General features: G+C 47.8%; 1 protein-coding gene across 4 annotated transcripts in view; it reads left to right on the forward strand.

Moving 5' to 3' along the window:
- The window catches only part of MAP3K14 (mitogen-activated protein kinase kinase kinase 14), a 29,670-nt gene extending 10,683 nt beyond the window's left edge, over positions 1 to 18,987 (forward strand). For all 4 annotated transcript variants that reach the window (XM_073326046.1, XM_073326044.1, XM_073326045.1 and 1 more), the window contains 13 exons: positions 1,076 to 1,286; positions 1,429 to 2,037; positions 3,061 to 3,198; positions 5,952 to 6,081; positions 7,013 to 7,144; positions 7,573 to 7,677; positions 9,288 to 9,451; positions 9,872 to 10,022; positions 10,688 to 11,038; positions 12,359 to 12,465; positions 12,795 to 12,939; positions 13,458 to 13,558; positions 14,409 to 18,987. In XM_073326046.1, coding sequence (XP_073182147.1) covers positions 1,076 to 1,286; positions 1,429 to 2,037; positions 3,061 to 3,198; positions 5,952 to 6,081; positions 7,013 to 7,144; positions 7,573 to 7,677; positions 9,288 to 9,451; positions 9,872 to 10,022; positions 10,688 to 11,038; positions 12,359 to 12,465; positions 12,795 to 12,939; positions 13,458 to 13,558; positions 14,409 to 14,573 — 2,509 coding nt within the window. In that variant the 3' untranslated portion in view covers positions 14,574 to 18,987. The remainder of the gene's footprint in view (positions 1 to 1,075; positions 1,287 to 1,428; positions 2,038 to 3,060; positions 3,199 to 5,951; positions 6,082 to 7,012; positions 7,145 to 7,572; positions 7,678 to 9,287; positions 9,452 to 9,871; positions 10,023 to 10,687; positions 11,039 to 12,358; positions 12,466 to 12,794; positions 12,940 to 13,457; positions 13,559 to 14,408) is intronic.
- The last annotated feature ends 3,660 nt before the right edge of the window (positions 18,988 to 22,647 follow it).

Below are 22,647 nucleotides of genomic sequence, written 5' to 3' on the forward strand. Positions count from 1 at the left end.
ACTGCTGCCTTGCCTTCCGCTAGAACGGTAGATGTTTTCCTCTATGCCAGCAACCTTTGAAAAAGTGCAAATTGTGCTGTCACATAATTTAATCTCTTAAGTGTGTAAAAAGTACAATGAAACATGTACAATGCTTAGTGCTACCATCTTGTCATGAGCTTAGCACCCACAACTCGGCTGCTAAACCAGCTAAATGTGCAGAGATAGAAGAGATTTCTGGGAATGATTGAAAAAGCTGTGAAAAACTCGACGGGTACTGCATAAAGAGTAATAAGGGCAGGTGGCTACACTGCTTGGACCAATACATGATACTTAACATCTAAAACTGGAAATGCTTTGTGAGGAGCAGTCTCACTACTTCTCCTGGCACTGCTGTTTCTAGGGAACAGGACATAGACCTGTTAGATGAAAACAAACAACTTCTGATGGCCATTGACTAATGAATGACTAATAAAGCAAATATTTGTCTTCTGAAAGATAAATCTCTGGGTGGTGCTGGTTTGCATAGCTATGCTTTACTAGGAAAGCAATCTTAGTTTTACAGTAGCAGTCATCACAGACTTAGAGGTTTTTGGCTTAGATTTTGACTACTCTGTTAAACAATTGGTCCAGATCCTTTCTTTAACTCTAAATTTGCTTTTTAAAATGTCAGTAAAGATCTTTGTTCTAAGCACACTTACAGGTTTCTTTTAATTCTTTAAATAAGAGAAATTGTGAACTTAATAATTAAACATTCATGCAATACACAGCTAGTCTGTGCCAATAACGCAACTTGGCAATGATTTTTACTGCCAGTGGCTCCAACAGTCTCCCCTCCAGGGCCTTGCCAATCTGTACCTTCCAAAATACATTGACAATGTCTTCTAGTGGGCCCAGTGCTGTCTACCTTCTTTCATGATATCTTTTTCCTGTGTAATGCCAAATATGCTGCTGCATTTGTAACTTTTCCTGCTGAGAAAGCAATACTGGTAATGTCCATTCCTGTCTGGTTTTGTTTTATTGGCAGTGATCAGCCCGGGAAGATGTGCGCCTGTTTCTCATATTAAAATGTGTCCTTTGCTTTTCTTGTTGGTAGCCGGTCAGACAGTCTTGATCAAATCCCCAACAATGTGGCCCATGCTACAGAAGGGAAAATGGCACCAGCCTTCTGGAGGTCAAGGCATCATGGTAAAGGCAGGAAGAAACGTCGCAAGAAAAGATCCAGGGTCAGAATACAAACACTGGCCTCTGCTAAGCAAGGGCCCAGAACTCCAGAACAGGAAAGTTGTACACCGATCCCAGTCCAGGTGAGACACAAAAGCTCAGCCCCATGGGTTGGGAGGGAAAATCATAGGAGTAATATAATTCTTTGATGGTGATTGGTTTGAATTTTGAGACTGGATTTTATTGTTAGAGTTCCTGTCTAACTCTCTTCCTCTTGTGTTCCAGGAGGATGAAACTCACCAAAACACACTCTTCAGTAACAGCTCCTGTTTTTCAGAACCTTGCAAGGACTCAATTTGTGATCAGATACCATTTGAGAAACCTAGAAAAGTTCTGCTCGCAGGCAAACTCCATTCGCTAAGGAACCTGCACAGACCAGAACTGCACAAGTTGATAAGCCCAGTACAGTGCCTGAACCATGTTTGGAAGCTACACTGTCAGGGTGACTTTGTGCCTCAGCCAGAGACCCTCCATCCCTTCCCTTACAACAGATTGCCCCCTTGCTTCCCCGTGCTGGACAGTCCTCTTTGTGCCATGAAACACAATCCTCTGGAGACTTATCTCCTTGATGATCGGGCCTGTGTGAATGGTGAGCGTCACTTGTCTGGCCTAAGCTTAGAACACAGCTTCCCAAAATGTGTCAGCCAGTCCGTGGAAACCAACTTGGACAAACTTTCTGTGGAAGAATATTTGGTGGATGCTCTTAAGGGGAGTGTGAGTCTCGGTGAGCCGCAGAATTTAGCCAGCCTGGCCAAGACGTGGAGAGGAGGTGGTCTGGATTTGAAGGAGCCATTTCGAGAGACAGATGACAATGAGGGGGTGCTGCTTACTGAGGTGATACTTATGGCCTAGTACTTGGGCTGACATAGTGGCAGGCAGTGTGTCCATCTCTGTTTTAGTAGGACTGTGAATTTACACATCTAAATGCCTTAGTGATGCAGGGGAAAGACTCCCGTAGAGTTAACTCATAAAGATTGAGTCATATCTGTAGTGGTGTAAATTCTCCTATAGTGTGTGCGTGAATTTAAGCAGTACTCTAACTCATGCAGTCTGCAATGTCCTTTATAGTTCCATGTGGCTTAAAATGCCTCAGTGAGAGCCATCAAGAGCTCAGTTTAGTGAGTGTTTATAGTAGGAAGAGGTTTGGTGCATAGCCAGTCTTCAAAGATTTCCTTTGTTTAATTTTTCAGTGGTAAAAGGGCCATATGAGTGAATAGGTAATAAGCTTTTATTTTCCATGTGCAATTTGCAATTTATTTTGAATCCAGTGGTCAGAGGGTTGATAAGCTGCACCGGTGAGATTTTTCCCTTGCACCTGCAAACCCCGCTTTTGTTCCATGTACCAACAAGCTGGGTGATTACACAGCTAAATACCCATTGCATAGGCAGGGCTTCCTGGGGCAACGGAAGCACATGTAAATCATGCAAACACAAAATATCCACCTGCTTCTACTTCTGGATCTTGTCGCACTAGCTGTTACAGCAATGTCCAGTGCGTGCATTGCATTGCTCAGCCTGTGGAAAGAACAGCCTTTAAAAGATGGGCTAGTTATTTACAAATCTTTAGGCCTCCAGGGGATAGCTCATTTTTTCTTTAGGATGGAGGGATAGTCATTTGGATCCCAGAGACCCAACCAGTGACCCAAGAAATCTAGACAGAGCAGGAGGGGAGGGCTTGTTAAAGGCAAGAATTGAAAATCCCAGCCCAGAGTTACTTCTGAGTGATTCTGGGACCCTTAACTCTTCTAGTTTCTTTTGAAAATCCCAGCTCTTTGCTCTGTCTTAGACTTGACACAGCTGATTGGCAGCCATGTTCCTGCATACTTGCTTCATCTTGTCTTTACTTCTAATTCTTAGAAACTAAAGCCAGTGGACTATGAATACCGAGAAGAGGTTCACTGGACCAAGTGCCATGACTCTCTGGGCGTTGGCTCTTTTGGGGAAGTGTACAAAATAGAGGACAAACAGACTGGATTTCAGTGCGCTGCCAAAAAGGTAACTTAAGAAAACAAAGGAAAGCTTGATATGTCCAATAAAAGAAGGCACAAAGAAAGTAAAAGCTGGGTCTGTTTTCATTCCAACTCCCAAGGACTATAGGTATCTCTCTTATGAGAGTCTGTGCTATTGAGGCTGTGCATCCAAGGGCAAACTGCAAAGCATTGGTATGGAAACACCAAACAAACTTTTGTCTGTGTGATAAGGTAGGGAGCCTGTATTTCAGTGATCAGTTCTAGTCCTTCTTTATCGAGTGAGGCACACTTGTTACTGTGAGATGAGAGATTACTGTGGACTCTGGGTAATCTTTAAGACCAGAAGTATGTTTTTAGCTGCTGCATGAATCTAACTGTATTCTTAAAATGTGTCCAAAAGCAAAGAGCAAAAGGTTAGGTGCACCTTCCTATATTGGATGCATGTACTCTGGAAAAAAAATTTGTGGCTGCATATACCCTAATATGGGGTTAATTTTAAGGCTTTTTCTTGGCATTATCATTTGCATATTACGTTTGAACAATGCTTGTAAAGTGTAGTGAATTTGTATTATAGGCTCTGCAAAGGAACTACGCTTTTCCAGGATCCTACGTGGTTCAGCTCGTTTTAGATATTGTACAGTAAACAAAGTCAGATGTTTTCATTAAATGATGCATATAGAACTTGAGAATTTCTTTGAAGATTTGTCTTAGCTATGCCCCCACCTTTGTAGGTAATTATATTAAAACAAATTACATTCTCTCATAATCTCACTACATAGTCCTCTGGATATCAGAGTGCACGTGCTTTCTGGTGGCTGTTAATACTTATATTACTCTAGTCAAGAGTGTGGGAGGTAACTGACTTTTAGAAAGTTTGGGTTCAGAATCCTTTTGAGTATGTATTTTCACTTTTTTAAAAAATCTGTTTTTCTATGCTATAAATAAATCCATCTCAACTTGACTGATTACCTGGTGGAAACAAACAAGCAAAAATATAATTAACCAAGTTGAAAAAAAAAATACATCTGATCTCTTCTCACATGTTTCACTTGTGAGCTGTGCAGGAGAGAGAGTTAAAACAAACCAGAAAATGTTGTTATACTAAAATTTCCTGTGATACCTAAAAAAGAAAAGGAGGACTTGTGGAACCTTAGACTAACAAATTTATTTGAGCTTAAGCTTTTGTGAGCTACAGCTCACTTCATCCGATGAAGCTCACGACAGCTTATGCTCAAATAAATTTGTTAGTCTCTAAGGTGCCACAAGTCCTCCTTTTCTTTTTGCAGATACAGACTGACATGGCTGCTACTCTGAAACCCGTGATACCTCGTACATCTAAAAAATACACACAATGACATATGGCCACTATGTGAGCAAGTTATGCTAATGTCATAATGTACAGAATCTCTTCATTTGGGTTAATTATCCACCTGGCAAACACATGCACTCAGATAATTTTGCAATAGGATTGTCCAGTACAGGGTAAATTTTGAAAGCCTGTCACCTTTGAAATTGTTACTCGCAGGCTTCAGAAGGCAGCTGTGTACATGAAAGGATGGATTTCTGATGGGTTGCATTTCTTCATCGTCAAAAACAGGTGGATTTTAACCAGCAATTAAGAAATATGAAGATCCAAGTTCTGACACTTTAAAGTCACTAATATGGAAATGAGGTGCAATGCCTGGCTTGCCTGAAATTAATGCCACCTCTGTTTTTACGGGACTTGAGCTACCTACCCATGTCTTATCAAACTAGATTTCGGCAGCTGGCTTTTAAATTCTTGAGATTAAACCAAACTAGCTATGGCTGGACCATTGACAACAATGAAACATGATGCATCCTTTTCCCACCAGTGTCCAAATGAGTCATGGTTTCCTTCTAGTCTTCAGCAGTGTCTAGTTTTGTATTTTTTTTTGGCCTACTGATGTGAATCGACTTTCTGCTTAGTTTTTCTTGTGTAGCATAGCTACTGCCGAAAGAGGTGACAGACAGAGCAGATTACTGTACGTGGGCATATAAAGAGAACTTGAAATCTAATCTCTTTCAAAAAAATTACTTACAAGTTATTCTGGGTGCTATACCTCCCCTGGTTTTTCCCCTCCTTTGTAGCTTTTACAATCACATTTTCCTGGCATTTATAAAAATGTTTTCTTCCTGTTGTATGAAAGACAAGCACAAACAGGGACACTGACTACACTGTGTGCTATCAAATGTACAGAGCAAATTGAAAAGTGAGATTAGAGGAAAATTTCCTGTCCGTTTTGAGCAATGTTGTGGGCTAGATAAAAGTTCAGACTGAAGTGTGTGTGAAGTTGCCAGTTTCCTTTTTAAACCAAATCAGCTGTAGTTATGTCTTGTCTTCCTTCCAAAATGTTATTCACTCAGCTATAATCTGGAGACCAAGGGGAGGAGGCATTTTGGGGAGAGGGCACTGAAGCCTGAGCTATGTTTTCTGGCCATTTTTCAAATGCTGTGTAGCTTTGAGTGTTTGGGATTCTTGTAGTGCACTTCTTGTTCAAAAGTGTCTGCTCCAAAACACCTAGTACTGTCTCTTGTACTCTGTTGCTAGAGTCCAGTTGGCTCTGGCCGTGGAACAGAAAGGTAATCTGTTCTAGTGCACAGAGAGTACGTATGCTCAGAATTTTGAGTGGTGCTGTCCCACGTGTGGAGGGAAGAGATGCATTTCCAAAGGAATCCTTTAAGGGGAGGGTGTTGTACAGACCTTGAGCTGTTGGGATCAGTCATCGTGACTCCAGTTTTTCTTCTTTGCTTCTCCAGGTGCAAGTCGAACACTTTCGTGCAGAGGAGTTGACGACATGTGCTGGAGTGACAAGTCCCAAAGTTGTCCCTTTGTATGGAGCCGTGAAGGAAGGTCCTTGGGTTACTATCTTCATGGAGCTAATGGAGGGTAAGGAAGATGGAAGCACCTTTGTAACCATCAAACTAAGTAGGCATTGATGTCCTCGTCTCTCTCTCCTCCTCTCTTCCCCCCTCCCCCGCCCAGGCCACAGTTTTAAATGTTTTTATCCCTTTGGTGGTGGTCTGGATTTTCATTGGAGTTAATTTCTTGTGGGACGGGTGGTGGCAGGTCAACACCACTAGTGCATAGAAATGGACATCTATTTTGAGTGATCCTCTCACTTCTGGATTTATATTTTTAAAACTAGAAAGCCAACAAAATTCCTCCAAGCCTCGAACTAAAGCAAACACCTGTCTTCTTTGACGCTACAGTGTTTGCTATTGAGACCGAAGTTGTGAAATGAATTTCTGATCTCATGGAATATACTTGTGTGGAGCGGGGAGTATGTGTTGAACCTGGTACTTCCCTTGCACACAGCTCCTCTTCTCAACCAGGGGCAACAGAAAGCGCAGCCTCTTCAGGGATCAGTGGATGACCAGCAGGGGCTGGATGGGGTTGGGCTGTCAGATTGACGATTGGTTGCTATGAGGCCATTGAGTTATGTGAGACCAAAGTAAGGGACTTTGAAAAATGGAGGTTACTTGGACAGCAAGAATCATAGAATATCAGGGTTGGAAGGGACCCCTGAAGGTCATCTAGTCCAACCCCCTGCTCGAAGCAGGACCAATTCCCAGTTAAATCATCCCAGCCAGGGCTTTGTCAAGCCTGACCTTAAAAACCTCTAAGGAAGGAGATTCTACCACCTCCCTAGGACTCCTAGAATAAATAACAGGAACTTTCCCATTCGTGGGAGACAAATGTCACCCCTCTGATCTTATGGCTATCTCTGGCCCTAGCAGAAGGGGAGGAATGTTGATGCTCCTGAGGAATACTGGACAGATATAAGACTGAAATGTGTGCACTCTGAATTCTTTCATAGGTGGCTCACTAGGCCAGCTGATTAAACAAAGTGGCTACTTGCCAGAGGATAGAGCCCTCCATTACCTGGGTCAAGCATTAGAGGGTCTGGAGTATCTTCATGCTCACCACATTCTGCATGGAGATGTCAAAGGTAGGTTTTCATGTAAAACACCCTATTACTCTTCTTCCTCTTAATATCTGACAGAACAGGCTCTTACTAATTCCAGATGGCTGCTGGGTGTCTCAGTGGGTTAGTGCACTAGCTTTTCAGGCTCTGTACATTCAGTCATAAGTGGTGAGTATAGTAAGCTCCACTTTTTCCTCTCTACCACTCAGTTTGGCATGACTTTGCTTGGGGAGGCCCAACTCTGGAGTAGAGGGGACTCTGCAGGTCAGAATTGGCAGACTCATGCATGGCATTGTGTCTTCCTCTAGCTGCTGGTATTTGCTTACTTTTGTGAGCATGAGAAGTGTCCTAGGTTTGCGCTCAACAAGGACTTTGGCTCCTGGCTTTGGCTTCTTTTGCATAGGGCAGACTTCAATGAATAGGACATTGATTTTAAGCCTTTTCACTGGCAGCGGACAATGTGCTCTTATCCAGTGATGGAAGCCGGGCTCTCCTCTGTGACTTCGGCCACTCTGCTCGCCTTCATCCCGATGGCTTGGGGAAGTGCTTGGTGACGGGTAAGGTTTTGCCATGGTTCCGTATTGTCCCTTTTGGGGCCAAGTTGCCTTGTAAGCTGTAGCTCTGTATGAAAGTTTTGGGCACCTGTGGGCTGCATTTGGCTCCTGGGATCACCTTTTGACAACTCCTTAGTGCAGAGGTTGGCAACCTTTCAGAAGTGGTGTGCTGAGTCTTCATTTATTCACTTTAAGGTTTCACATGCCGGTGATGCATTTTAACGTTTTTTAGAAGGTCTCTCTCTAAGTCTGTATATTGTATAACTAAACTATTATTGTATGTAAAGTAAACAAGGTTTTCAAAATGTTTAAGAAGCTTCATTTAAAATTAAATTAAAATGCTGATCTTACGCTGCCAGCCTGGGGTTCCGTTCGCCTAGGCCGGCAGCCAGGACCCCAGACCGGCGAGGGGCCGGCAGCCAGGACCCCGGGCCGGCAGCCAGGACCCCAGACCGGCGAGGGGCCGGCAGCCAGGACCCCGGGCCGGCAGCCAGGACCCCAGACCGGCGAGGGGCCGGCAGCCAGGACCCCAGACCGGCGAGGGGCCGGCAGCCAGGACCCCAGACCGGCGAGGGGCCGGCAGCCAGGACCCCAGACCGGCGAGGGGCCGGCAGCCAGGACCCCAGACCGGCGAGGGGCCGGCAGCTCAGCCTGCTGCCGGTCTGGGATCCCGGCCCTGTCCACATAGTGTCTACCTTCCTTCTCCCTGGTTCTAGCCCTTTTTTTCCTTTGTCTCTCTCTGCATTGAGCTGATGGTGGGAGTGCACTGAGCACAGGCCGGGGGGTGAAGGAACAGATTGGGGGTTGGGGTGTAGGGTCTGGCCAGGAGCTAGAATGAGGAAGGGGGCTCAGGGTTGGGGCAGGAGGTTTGGGTGTGGAGTGCTTACTTGAGCAGCTCCCATTTGGTGCAAGGGGTGCAGGTGGGAATGTGGGGGGAGGGGTATGCAGGAGCTTCCATTTGGTTGCTCAGGGTGGGGGTGGGAATGTGAGGAGTGCAAGAATCAGGGCATGGGGTATGGGGGGGGCGCAGGGGTCAGGACTGGGGGTGTGGGCATGGGGCTGTTACCAGCCTCCTGCCCAGAGCGGCTCACGACAGGGGGCTGGAGGGGATATGCCCTGATTCCACCCCCCCTTCCCAAAGGCCCTGTCCCCACCTCTTCTCCGTCTCCTCCCTGTAGCAGCTCCGCTTCTCCCCACTCCCTCGCTGATTGATCAGCGGCAGGGAGAGAGCGGAGGAGGAGGAACCCAGCATGCTGGGAGAAGAGGCAGGGGGGAGCTCGCCTGCCCTGCAGCAGCAGCCCACAGGACCAAGCTTTTTCACTCTGCCCCGGCAGGGGAGGGGCCATGGGTGGAGTAGAGCGGACCAGGGCAGGCAGGATTTTTAATGGTACACTGCTGCCTGCCGGGGTCCCGACCTGGGTTCGGCAGCAGGCTGAGCTGGGTTCAGCAGCAGGTTGAGCTGGGCCTGCGGCTGAGACCCGGCAGGCAGCAGTGTGCCGCTAAAAATGGGCTCGCGTGCCGTCTTTGGCGCACGTGCCATAGATTGCCAACCCCGCCTTAGTGCATACTGAGCAGGTCTGATGGCAAACTCTGAGTTTCACTTGTGTCCCTAGGGTGCTACATGCCTGGCACAGAGACGCACATGGCTCCAGAGGTAGTAATGGGAAAACGCTGTGACTCAAAGGTGGATGTCTGGAGCAGCTGCTGCATGATGCTGCACATGCTCAATGGGTGTCATCCTTGGACTCGGTATTACAACCACCCTCTTTGCTTAAAGGTGAGTGATCCACAGTACACCATGCCAGAAATCCAGAGTGACAGACAAACTCTGACTATATCCAGCAAGCTGGTGTGAGCTAGAGGGAAGAAGTCTGAAAGGTGCAAATAGGGGACTAGCAGGTGGTAGGGATCTTAATTTGGGAGCAGCTTACTTATGTTACTTGTTGGCCCTATTTTGTTCATGCACACTAGCTGCTTCCTGTTTCTCCTCTGCTCATCACTGAGGTGCACGTTCTTAACTACTTGTAGAATGAATTGTTACCAGGCCTCTGATCCTGATTCCATACTTCTTAAGCCAAGAGACAGTTAAGTGGTGGATGTGGCCAACTTAGGGGAGAACTTGTCTCTTTTTGGAAGCAGACTGGAATGTTTGTTCATTCAGTTTAACCTCTTTTCCTTGCTGTTTTATGTGATACAGATAGTCAAAGAGCCACCTCCTTTGAGGGAAATCCCACCTTCCTGTAACCGTTCCACTGTCGAGATTATTAAAGCTGGGCTAGAGAAGGAGCCACTTAAAAGAGCTTCTGCAGCTGAGTTGAAGACTAAGGCTGACATAGCTCTGCAGGAGGGTAAGAATGTCCTGCTTCTAAGGTCCTGCTCATTTATTACTAACTACAACTGGTAAGAAACCAGCCACATCTGAAACATGCTGCTTATGATGCAAAGACTTTCCCAGATGCAAGTACTGTACAAAATGACCCCTGTTGATGCTGTAATGTATGTGTTGCCTTGCTGCTCCTCATCTATACACAAAACACTTACATCCCTTGGAGTTGGATGGGGGCATGTAGATGACCCTGTTCGTATAAATCGCCAGGAAAGGAGCCCTGATGAGTTCAAAGTCCAGATAGCACTATTTTAAGCACTGGCATGCACTCTTGCATCCCTCTTCATTGTTGGAAGCAGATGTTGTGCTCTCTGTGGTAGGCAACCCGAGAGCCCCATGTCTCTCCCACTATCCAACGGCAAACAGCTGGTGTTTAGTATATAGCAAATATGAAAATAGTGTCCCATCCCTAAATAAAACCTATCCATATGCTAATGTTCCTTCTTTGAGACTCTCTCATAGATTTCCCCCAGAGAGTTTGTAATATGCCAGGAACTGATTTATGGGGAAGTTATAGGCTTCATCTTTTGAAGCCCTTGGGTATTCCACAGCAAGATACAGTACTGCCCGCTGTAGAAGCGTGCTACATCTCCCTGTATAACAGTCCTATATGTCTTTGTTTTGTAGTGGGAGATGTGAAGAACCCCTGGAAAGAATACAGAGAACCTAGACACTTATCTTTGGATGAAAAAAACAATCTGCACACCTCCCTGTCCCCAACAGTCAGCCTGATTTCTGAGACTTTGGCTAGCCCTGGGTCCGCATTCAAAGCTCCTTGCCTATCCCAAAGCCTGCAGCCACCATCTCTGGAGCTGACAGAGAAGACTGAGGTAACCCCTTGGAATCTGTGCAAGGAGTTACCTAGGATCTGTGATCCACTCTCCCCTTCCTCCCTGGCTCCTGTCCCCACCAAGAGCAGCAGCTCCTCAGAACGGGCAACAACTATCTCGGAACAGGAGCTTCAGCAGCTGGAAATAGGTAACATGGAGACTAGCTCTCTACTCTGTTAACAGAGCTTGGTATGTGATAATGTAGCTGCTGTTTTCTGGCTTTTTCTCTTTGGTGCCCAGAAATGGTTTTGTGTTTCACTTTTCCAAGAAAAGGGAAAACGCCTCATGTGTTAACCTCTCCTCCCCCCAAATTATCAAGATGAGTGGTTCTCAATCACTAGCATGTGCATCAGAACCAGTGGTGTGGGATTCTGAGACTGATGCTTCTAGGTTCCCCTGCCCTTCCTTAATGAAGGGCTGTAGTGTCTTGCCCCTTTTCAGCCCCATTCAGTTGCAGAGCCTAAACTCTACAGAAAATTTGCATATGCTGCAGATAGTGTGGGTTCTAACTTGGGGGAGACCTTTTGGCTGCATCACACCATCTTGTTATGCTGGATGAAGCATAATTGATAGGAGCTGTGAAAAACTGACTAGTGCAGCTAAGATTTGTCTGGTAAGCTTCCTGAAGAAGTAAATGTGGGAAGTATATCTCCTGTGTCCAGCAGCCAAGCAGCTTGATTTCCAGTGTCTTGGAAAGTGCAGCAGGAGCACTGGTCAAGTTTTAGTCCTTTCCATTGGCCAGAATAACACTAATGTGCTCTCTTCTGATGTAGACAGGCGGCATCTTTCACTTAATGAATGATGTGGAAAGCTGCAGAAATAGTATTTGAATGAATAATCTGAAGTCCTTAAATATAACACAATCTTGGCAAATTCCTGTCAGATGCAGTAGGGCAGTATTACTGCAGAATGCTCCTCTAGTAGATAAGGAAATTCTGTTTTGAGATTTGCTTGATATCACAAAGTGGAGATTAGCATTTGCGGGGCCCTGTGCTCAGATCATTAGCCCAGTCTTCCTGCAACTTCGAGCTCTGGATACCCTCCAGGCAGGGGATTACAGGGACTAGGGCCTGTTTTAAATTCTAGCTTGGCTAAGAGTTCTCTAGACACGCAGCAGGAGGATCCAGAGTGGGTGGCTATCTTGTGATCAGAGTACTGAGTTGGGACTGCTGGGTGCCATTCCTGGCTCTGGGCTTGGCAAGTGATGTGTAAATCACTTTCCTGCTCCCTGCCTCAGTTCTCTTCCCCCTCCCCCCCCCCCCCCCCCGCCCTTTACAGTGGGCACAATAGTACCTACCTCACAGGGAAGTTGCGGGTAATGTGATATTTGTAAAGAGCTTTGCGTTTCTTTAGTATCCCTCATTCAGGGTTTAAAGTATTAATTACAGCAAAAAGGAGAGGGGTTGGGGAGGCATGGGATCAGAACAATTGCAAATCTCTCTCCATTTCCTCTCCCTTTTGCTTTTAGAGTTGTTTTTGAACAGCCTGTCGCAGCCGTACTCTCTGGAGGAGCAGGAGCAAATGCTCTCGTGTCTCAGCATTGACAGCCCACTCATGTCTGATGCCAGCGAGAAGGTGAACAAACAGATCCCAGCAGTGGTTGCTGTGTGGTTATGAGAGGCATCTGCCTTCTGATGTAAAATGGGAGGTCCAGCGTCACCAGCAGTGGAGACGTGGCAGTACGGCCCCTGGCAGATGTGCTGCCTTTCCCATTACCTCTGGGTCAATCTGTGGGTGACCTAGGGACTGTTCTGTGGAGGGGATTCTCCCTTCTTTGGACACAGGAAGGTGGGCGCTCACACTGTGGTTTAATAGTAACAATCCTGCATGCTGTACTGATGGATCGCATGGCCCTTGTATATGCAGTGTCAGGAAGTGAGCTGTATGCATGGTTACTTTTTCAGAACTCTCTGAAGGCCTCTCAGAGCCTGAGGGACACCATGAGCTCTGGGGTTCACTCCTGGAACAGTCAGACTGATGGACAGAGCTTCAGCTGGAACAACCTGCTGTATCGCAGTCGGCACACAGACACCCCCAGCTATTTTAATGGTGCGTCGATTTGGGTCTCCAAATCTGGACACAGCTACCCCCTCTCTTGGGGCGGGGGTGGGGGGGGTGGTTCAGTAGCCACTGTGCATGAGTAGCTGTTTTGTTTTGTTTGTTTTTTTTTCCCCCAAGTTTTCTCTCCCCATTGGTACAAAGGAATCATCCCTGGGAGGTGGGAGAGGGTCTTGTTAAGTCTGTGACCCTTCATCTGGTGAAAAGCCCATGAGCTTCAAAGAGGCTGTGCCCGCAGCTCCTGGTGAGTTCATGGGGTGCTCAGGCCCTTGAAGAGCAAGGCAGCCAGAGGAAAACTGCTGACTGCATAGCTTCAAGGGGTGCAGCTCTGTGCCTCGTACGCATTTGCCATGCCTCTGGGCTCTTGGACCAGCGCACATGAGCCCCTTAGTGGCAAACCCTGTACCTCAGGCTCCTACCAGGGCATTGGACGCTGACTGATCTCCATTGGAACAAGAGACTGTAACTCCACCAAGCCCGCAGGAGGAGTAAATGACTCTCTGTTTCAGGAGTGAAAATCCAGATCCAGTTGCTAAGTGGAGAAAATCTTCATATCCGAGAGTTCCACAGGACAAAGGTGGGGGACATTGCTACTGGGATAAGCCACCAGGTGAGGAGCCAGCCGAGTGCTGTGACTCAGATGGTGGCGGCTGGGCCGTCACGTGCTGGTCAAGAGTGGGCTACTGCTGGAGGGCAGGTGGTGGTGGCTTGGGGGTTAATGGGCTAGTCCGCTTACACACCGTCTTGACTTGTACTTTTTAGACAATGTTGAGAGATGGTTGAGTTGTTCAGACTTCTGGGGCTCCTTCTTTCTGACTAGAAACGTTACTGGTTTTCTAGGGAAATTAGAATACTGCTTGCATAGAAGAGGCATGTAGTGAATGTCAGCTAGAGAAAATGGCTGCTCATCAGTTTATAATGGCCATGAGGGCATGTTATCAGCTTCCAGTGTAAATACTGGGCTGCCTCGGCTGGAGACTGCAAGGTGTGAGGGAAGGGCAGTTACCAGTGTCACAGGATTGTGAGGCTCAGTTGATCTTAAAATGCTTTGACCTTCTCAGAATGAAGGGGCTGTAGAAGTGTAAAGGATTTGTATTATTGGAGTATACTCCTTTGGGATAAGCCATTCACTTAAGAATCACAAAGCAGAGAGTTCCAGCTAAAGAGAGAAGGGCACAGGAGCCTAAACTAACCCAGCCATCCCAGTTAATGAACAGCCAGCAGTAGGCACTAAACGTCTGTGGGAATCCAGCTGCAGGAGAAATACCATCTCTATTTGGCTTCTGAAATAGTCAATCACCAGGGGAGAATTAGGACATGATCCCTGCCAAGCATGAACCTCCTTTCTCCTTGCACTTTGTTAATCAGAACGCTGTTAGCCAGCTAGAGTATTCCTGTCATGCACTGAATTAGACTTTGATTGCCAAGTGCCACAAAGCTTTGTTTGCTCTGGTTCACAGATACCAGCCTCTGCTTTCAGCCTTGTTACAAAGGAAGGTCAACCTGTTCGCTATGACATGGAGGTTCCTGACTCTGGTATAGAACTGCAGTGCACCCTTGCTCCTGACTGCAGTTTTGGTTGGACGTGGAGAGTCAAGCATGGTCAGCTGGAGAATAGACCATAAGGCTTTTGGTCTTGGAGGTCACTTCCTTATGTTGAAGCATGGAATTACAGAAGCCCACAACCAACTTTGCTTGATAAGCATCCAATGCAGCTACTGATGTTTCCTACTGAACTAGGATTCAGGGTTCAGCTATTCCCTGCTTTAGTGCATCAACTCCTTGCTGCTTGGTCTGGATTCAGTCTCTGCAAGGCAGTCTCTTGCGTGAGGGCTGTGAACATGCTGAGATTGAATGCAGCAGAGAGGAACAGGATTGTACTGCTGCACATCGGCACTTTCCAGGAGAATGCTGGGGAAGGGGCCGGCCACCTCGATTGCTCAGAACTCCGACATGCAGTCTGTAGAATTCGAACTCTAGAGGAAGGAAGATGGGGATCTTGAGTATAGTAGGATGGTGGATGAGGAGGTGGCAAACTCCTTTCTTGGTGAAGGAAAAATTCTGTTTCTGTAGGTTTTGAATAGCATCACTGCCTTAAGATTAGAGCAGTGAGGAAAATAGAAGCTGTAACTGGCTGGGTTTAAGGGTTACAATCAAATCATTGTATTCCCTGTTTCCCTTCCCAGCAGCACTCTGTTTTTTGAGGTTGCAGCTTCTGATCAGAAAAGGATTAGGGCCACTCTCCAGAAGGGCTTTCCTTTCACCTCTGATTTCAACAACCCCTCTTTTTAGTTCTGGTCCACAGAGATCTTGCATTATCCCACTCCTTCATTATTGTAAACAATATATATCAAAGAAGGGAATACATGGTCAGGAGGCTGGAGAGTTGAACTCCTGGGTTCTGTTCCCAGCTTTGCCATTGATGTGCTGTGCCTTGACTAACCTTTTTGAGAGTCAGTTTGTCCATACGATGGATAGAATACAGGTGGGAGGAATGGCAACTAGATTTAATCCTTATGGAGCATGTCAAGGTCAATGAACTATGTAAGTCCTCTGTTAGAGCCATGGCTAAGAGTACTGTAAGGAAGCAACTATCATTATCCCCATTTTACAGATCAGAAATCTGAGGCAAGATCAAAGTGACTTGGCCAAAATCACACTCTGAATGCATGGCAGAGCTGGGACTAGAACCCATGGTTCCTGACTAGCCAGTGCTTTGTCCACAGACCATGTTGCAAATTATAGTGAAACTTGCAAGTAATGCTGGGCTAAAGTACAGTTCTCCTCCGCCTTTATTAGAAGATGCAAGCACATTAAGCCTCTAATCTTCAATGGTCCCTTGCATGGTTAATGTTTCCGGCTGTATTATATGATCAAAAATCCTGAATCAGAAAATCAAAGCTCTTGCAAATGTGAATTCCAAGGTAAGAGTAGAACTTTACAAGCAAAGAGGTGATTTTTGAGCAGCAGTGTAGTGATATTTCTATACTTGTTTAATCCCAAAATACTTCAACTATACAGCGTATATATCTACTGTAGCTGAAATGCAGCCAGCTCTGGCATCTAGCAGTAACCTGCTAGAAAATAAAACTTGGCATTCCTACCAAGAGGGGAGACTTGAGTTCCATTACACTTCTTCTCAAGAAAAGTGTCATGGGAATTCAGCTTTTTAAATTTTGATAGAGAGCCTCCATGACTTCTGTTTTCAGAAGCCATAAAGTACATTGAACTGTTCTGCTACCTTGGAGTGAAAGGCTGAATTAGCATTGCCGGGGTTGGAATCTCTTTCCACGGAGCTGAGGAATTCCAAACGCTAATGCTTTGTCAACTGCAGCAAATTCATTGGCAGTGGAGACTTTGGTTCCTGTCTCTACTCCTGGGGCGCAGGATTTTCTTTGTCCTCTATCAAGAAAACCGTGGCATTATAATCAACAGCTGATGGTGTGTTGCTGTGACATAACCCAGTATATGTCTTCCCCCTTATCCATTGTTTCGCATATCCGTTGCTCCTCAATAGGGGAACGTGTTCCAATTCACGTCAGTCCTGATCTGAATATCCGTCATTTGCATCTTACAGTACAGTACTGCAACCAATGGATATGCGGATTGGGACCGATGTAAAGGGAACGTGTTCCCCTATTGATGAGTGCCGGATATGGGACAGAGATGAGTAGCCATGAGTGGGCCACCACCCACCCATTTAACATCCAGGCCCATCCTGCCAGTCCCAGCTTTGCTCCCACCCCAGCACTTGAGCCAAGCCCCCAACCCAGGTGGGTGTGCACATTTTCCCAGGAGCCCCTGGCCAGAGCATCTGTTGTGTCTCCCCCCCCCCCCCACCCCCTCCCTGGCTGGCTGGAGAGGGGGGAGAAGCAGACAGATCGCTCCTACCCCTCTGTCCCCAGTCATTGCCCACCCACCCAAGTGTCCCTTCCTGCCTATGCCAGTGCTGTACTAGTAGGTCCCCAGAATTCGTCATCTTGGGATCCGCTGCCCTTTTCAAGAACGCAACCCCAACGTAAACCAGGGACCCGCTGTATTGCCTGTCACCCCAAAGGTTGCTCATGCCAAAGCATCCATTTTTGTCACGGAAGCCACTGATTCCGTGACCTCCATGACTTCTGCATGGCTGGTGCGCCTGGCCCGGGAGCTGCCTTAGCAGCTTGGGTAGCTCCTGGGACAGGCACACCGGCCGCTGCTGGGGCAGTCTCAGGCCCCCGGTCCCCCAGCAGCAGGAGTTTGGGGGAGGGGCTCTCCGGAAGGGCAACAGCAACTCCCCTCCCTCATCTCCACATGCTGCCTCCACCCGCAGACCCATGGGAGCTGCAGAACCCAGGCCTTGGGGCAGAGCAGGGTCAGCATGTGGAGCCAAGAGCTGGGGTCACCACTTCCCAGGAGCTGGCTAGGGAGCCTGCCCCAGCCCCCCCCCCCCACCCCCCGCAGTGCCCTTCTGAGCCGTGCTTCCCTTCATCCACCCCCATTTTAGTCAGGGGTATATAGTAAAAGTCATGGACAGGTTATGGGTTGTGAATTTTTGTTTACTGCCCGTGACCTGCCCATGAGTTTTAATAAAAAATATCCATGACTCAAACATAGCCTTACTCATGCCCTCTGTTCCGTCACTTAGTCCTGGTCTACACTAGGGAGGGATCGATCTAAGTTATGCAACTTCAGCTATGTGAATAGCGTAGCTGAAGTCAATGTACTTAGATCTACTTACCATGGTGTCTTCACTGCAGTAAGTCAATGGCTGACGCTCTTCTGTCGACTCCACCCACGCCTCTTGCCCTGGTTGACGGGGGAGTTGACGGGGGAGCACTCGGCGGTTGATTTATTGCATCTAGACTAGACGTGATAGATCAACCCCTGCTGGATCAATGACTGCCCATCGATCCAGTGGGTAATGTAGACAAGCCCTTAGTCTCATTCTGGTATCTGAGGGGACACTACATAATTTTACCAGTTTCTCCTTAGTAACTTCCACCTTTTTAACCTTTTGGTGTCGAACTCTGCTAAACACTAGAGCAAAATGCAGCAGCCCTCAGTGTTAGGAGAGTGAGCTCTACATTTTACTTATAGCATTAATGCTGCCCTTTTTATGCTGGGAACTTATCTGAATGATGAGTAAAAGTGTAAACATTTGTGAATCCAGGTAGGCAGGATGTGTATATCCTCCTGTGCTTTGACACACCAGCATTAGCCAGTATCTCTACCCCATGTATCTCGTCCTCCTTAAATCCGACGCTGTCCTCTTCATTGTAGCTTCATATCACTGTGATCCAGCTTCCATGTGGCAGATTCCCATTGTCAGCTGAGCAGGCCCTCCTGTCCACTATCTCCAGCTGACAGGGACAAGGCTGACTTTCATTACGGGTACCACAAGCCAATCGCTTTTCCTTACTGTCCTTGAAGTGTGGATCTGCTCTGTAAACTGACTTCATAAGGTGCCTCAGGGCACCATGTTTGAACAATTCCAGATCAAATTTACCTTGCAAGTAAGAGACGGCTTTCCAGCTCAGACACCACCGGCCCTGACTCTTGTCGCCAATGACAATCTGCTGGTGCAACTTGGTGAAATAGTCTGCTGCTGGAGCCAGGTGAGATTCCAGGTCCCTCCCCTGCAGCTGGGTGGCTCTGCAGTGCTAATAGGAGTACAACATGGGGGACAGCTCTCGTCGCTGGAATCAGCAGATCTGGCTGAACGTGCCCGAGTACGAAGGTGCTGCTTGCTATTACCTGCGCACTGTCCCGTGGAGAACCCCAGTTTAGGGCAATAGAGGAGGAAGGAAAAGCAAGAGTGGTGGCACGCACCACTCCCTCCTGGAAGGGTCTGGGCAAAACTATGCCACTGAAAACAAAACCAGAAGCAGCTGTTAGGGTGCAATGGGTGCTACTTCTAGGAGTGGAAGCTGCCCTATTTTCATAGGCTTGAACAATTTGTACACGGATGACACTTTACAAAACTGACTTCTTAAAAAAATATAAATTTAGATGCAGGTTGACCTGTCCATGAAAAGAATAAAGCTCTTTGTTCTCGTGGCTGTGTCCGAGTGGCATTGTCTGTGGTTTTGTGTCTGTGTTGTGATACTGGGAACCCAACAAATCCAGTTACATTCAGCTCTGCTGCTGCAGTGTCATTGGGTTCTTGCGGGACATCACCTGATTGGGTTATAGAGAAGTGGCTTTCAAACAGCTCCACCCTCTTCCCCATTCCACCAGTCGCCCTGCTAAGACAGGGGTATGCTAATCCATTTCAGGAAGGGAAGTTCTTGGGAGGGGGAAAATGGGCCTCTAATTGCAAACCTATCCATTTAATTAGTCCTAAGCTTAAAACTAGCCCAAAGACCCTAGCACCTGTTTGGTTCATCTCTGCTACAGCCCTAGCCTAGATTCCAGGTTAGTCAAGCATTCTAGTATTCCTGGGTGAGTAACATTTTCTCGTGGGAGGTGTCTGCTGAGAGGACTCTGGAGGGCAGTGATAGGAGGAGGAGGGGAAACCTAGGCTGGGAATCTTGAAAAATGCCCTGGCAGGGAGATGGAGTCTAGGTGTGGAATTGGGGAAAGCCCTGTGCTTGAGATATCTGAAAGTAACCATACTGTGGGGATGGCCCCCCTTGACATGGAGGGGCAAGGTGAGCCTTGGGAGGTGGTCTGATTTGGTCACCTGCAGCAGCCTTCCCAGGGCTGAGAAACTGCATCACTTGGAGCCTCTCCCTGACCCGAGCCTCTCCCTGACCCAAGCCACCCCTTGAAACCCAGGTTTTGTTCTGCTCCAGCCTGGCCTTTCCCCTTCAGGAGCCACGCTCTAGGCTGCGGGACAGCAGCAGGCCGAGGCACCAACGCAAAGAGTCCGACCATCAGGGTATGAGGCTTTTTAAAATACACAGGGATAACCTGGGCTGTCTGAATATTGCCTCAATATGGGATATCTGCACAGGGAGTGAATGGGGCAAGAGTGGGAATGTTTGCAAGAGCTCTAGATCGAGATTTCTCTCTCCTCTTCCGCTCCACCCCCACTGTTTTTCTCACACAAATAACTCTCATGGTGCCGTAACTCCAGCTGATGTAGAAGGGCCAGTAATGCTGACAGAGTGTCCCCCCTGCAGTGTGACGGGGAGGAGGTGAGCAGCATGTAGAGAGGTACCTGGGCTAGTAGCGTGGGTAACAATCGCGATGAAGCTGCAGTGGCCGTGTGAATATGCGTGCAGGATCTTGGGCTGCTGGGGCTTGCCCCGCTGCCAGAGCTTCATTGCTATGGTTACTCTAGCTGACTGGATCAAAGCTGACTTGGGGAACGTCGGTACACGCTCCAATCCCACTTCCTGCTTGCAGTGTAGACGTACCCCTGGGTGGTGAAGGTGCGTCAGCAGTGCAGAATAGTCTACGGCAGGCTGCCTGGTGGCACCACACCAGTTCTGCAATCCCACCTCCTGATTACAGTGCAGCTCTACCCTTAGAGCGCCGAAGTGAAGTGAAGGAGGACTTGTGGCACCTTAGAGACTAACCAATTTATTTGAGCGTGAGCTTTCGTGAGCTACAGCTCACTTCATCGGATGCCTGCCGTGGCAGCTGAGAACTTCACTGCTGGTTTGCATCACAGGCTCACTTAGGGAGAAGTGCTTAGTCATGTCAGCCTTCAGCCAGCGGAGGTGCCAAGAGCTGGCAGAAAAACTCCTACAGAGGCAACTTCTATCAATCGCTTCAGGGCACAAATTGGCTGTCACAAGACTGCACTGAAAGCACCTTCCAGGCATTGAAAACTAGGCTTATAAACCACCTGTCCAACTAAGCAACCTCCGAGGCCAGTTCTTCAAGTGAGCATGTACATGCATTGCACTGCAGGACTCTACGTGCACCCAATACTCTTGAGCTCTGTGGGTGCACAGATGCTGCCCGGTGAGCATGTACGTGCCCCACGCGGCTCAAAGAACAGGTACTGCACAGGGAAGTAACCACTTTCATCAATGGCCGAGATGAGAGAAAATGGATTGCTCCTACCAAACCGCGCATTGGACTCTGAGACCGTTTCCAGTCAGCACGCATGCTCGTCCCTAAACAAACTGGTTTGGGTTTCAAATTTAGCTCTGAGCACTCAGCGCCCTGCTGGTTCAGTTCGCTAGTTCTGCCCGTTGACTGTTCACTGAGAGTGCGTCTGGGAGCACGTTGTGTTCCTTGCTCAGGCCAGTAGAGGAAGCCTGAAGAGGCTAGAAAGCTCTTTCCTAGTCCCTGACCCTGGGTGGAGTGTGCTCAGCTGAATGTAAGGTTGGGAGTGGTGTGTTTAAAAACACGTTCTACCACCGCGTTGCTACGTGGTTTCTCATACTGGCCACAGAGCCTGGAAGGAAGGCCACTGCTCTATAAAAGCTCTGGGTGCCTGAGCACCGGCACTGTGGAGCTGATGGTATTTAAGTGGAAGGTTAAAGGTAACCAGTGACCTAGACTGCAGCTTAGCGATGGTACCTGAAACCAAAAGGGTACCATCCCATGTACCCTGGAAGTTGCTTTTCATCTCCCTTGCGCATGGGCCCATGGATGGAAGCTACAGTTGTGCTGGCATTTCCCACTCGCAGTGTAGATTTTGTCCAACTCTTTGATCGCTTTGGTTGAAGCTTAACCTGTGGGGTTTGGGGTTTGTTTGGTTTTTAAATGTCCTTTTTACTATAACTCCTCCTGCTAAGTGGAAGATGGAGGCTCTGGCTACAGTGGCACCTTACAGCGCTGCAACTTTCTTGCTCATGGGTGTGAAAAACCACCCCCCTGAGCACAGCAAGGTAAAGCGCCGGTGTAAACGGTGCCTGGAGCTGCTCCCCTCGTGGAGGTGGCGTACCAGCAGAGCACTCTGCCAGCGCTGGCCTGCAACCACACTCGCACTTCGAAGCTTCCAGCGTAGCCATGCCCAAAGAGAGGTATCAGGCGAGCAGTCACAGCCCTGCCTTCTACCAGCTTCCAGTGGCAATATCTAACCTGGGCCTGGCTCTGCAGTGAAAGCAGTTTAACTGTAGTGACTGGCCCATGAGTGAGGGGTCAGCATATCTGAAACCGTGCCTAGGCCCCAAACTTCTGCCAAAACCAAGTAATTGGGCGTTGGAAATAGGTTCCACATCTTCCTCTCATGGGTGCAGGGCCCGTCCCCATCTGGTTATGCTGTTTGGACAGTAAACTGAGCACCTCCCCCACATCCACATACAAATTCAGGCTTCTGTTTATCCTACACGTGGCAATTGGCACACAGGGCGGGGAGGGGAGCACTGTCCTTCTGGGGGTTTGGAGAGGGGGGGCTCTGCTGCACCAGGAGAAACTGGTACATAGGACTAGAAGGGACCTCCAGGATCACTGCGTGTAGATCCCTATTACAAGCAACTGTCATAAGCTTACCAAGCTTCATCTCCAATGGAGCAGCCGGAGCTTTTAGGCACAGAATGTACCCGATAAAGGGAAAAGCTGAGGGCTGAGTCCTTTGGATGCATGCAGGGCTTTTCAAAGGATTTCTTTTGACTCAGTGCTACTGCTTAGCGCTAGGGCCAGTGTGACATGCCCCCCATAGGGCTTTATGGAAATATGCTTATGAATATATGTTCTGGAACATGTTCTATGCTACATATGCCATGTAACATATCTATGTAAAGGTTATGATCATAGAATCATAGAATATCAGGGTTGGAAGGGACCCCAGAAGGTCATCTAGTCTAACCCCCTGCT

Source organism: Lepidochelys kempii, chromosome 27, assembly GCF_965140285.1.
Source record: "Lepidochelys kempii isolate rLepKem1 chromosome 27, rLepKem1.hap1, whole genome shotgun sequence".
Taxonomy (NCBI): Eukaryota; Metazoa; Chordata; order Testudines; family Cheloniidae; genus Lepidochelys; species Lepidochelys kempii.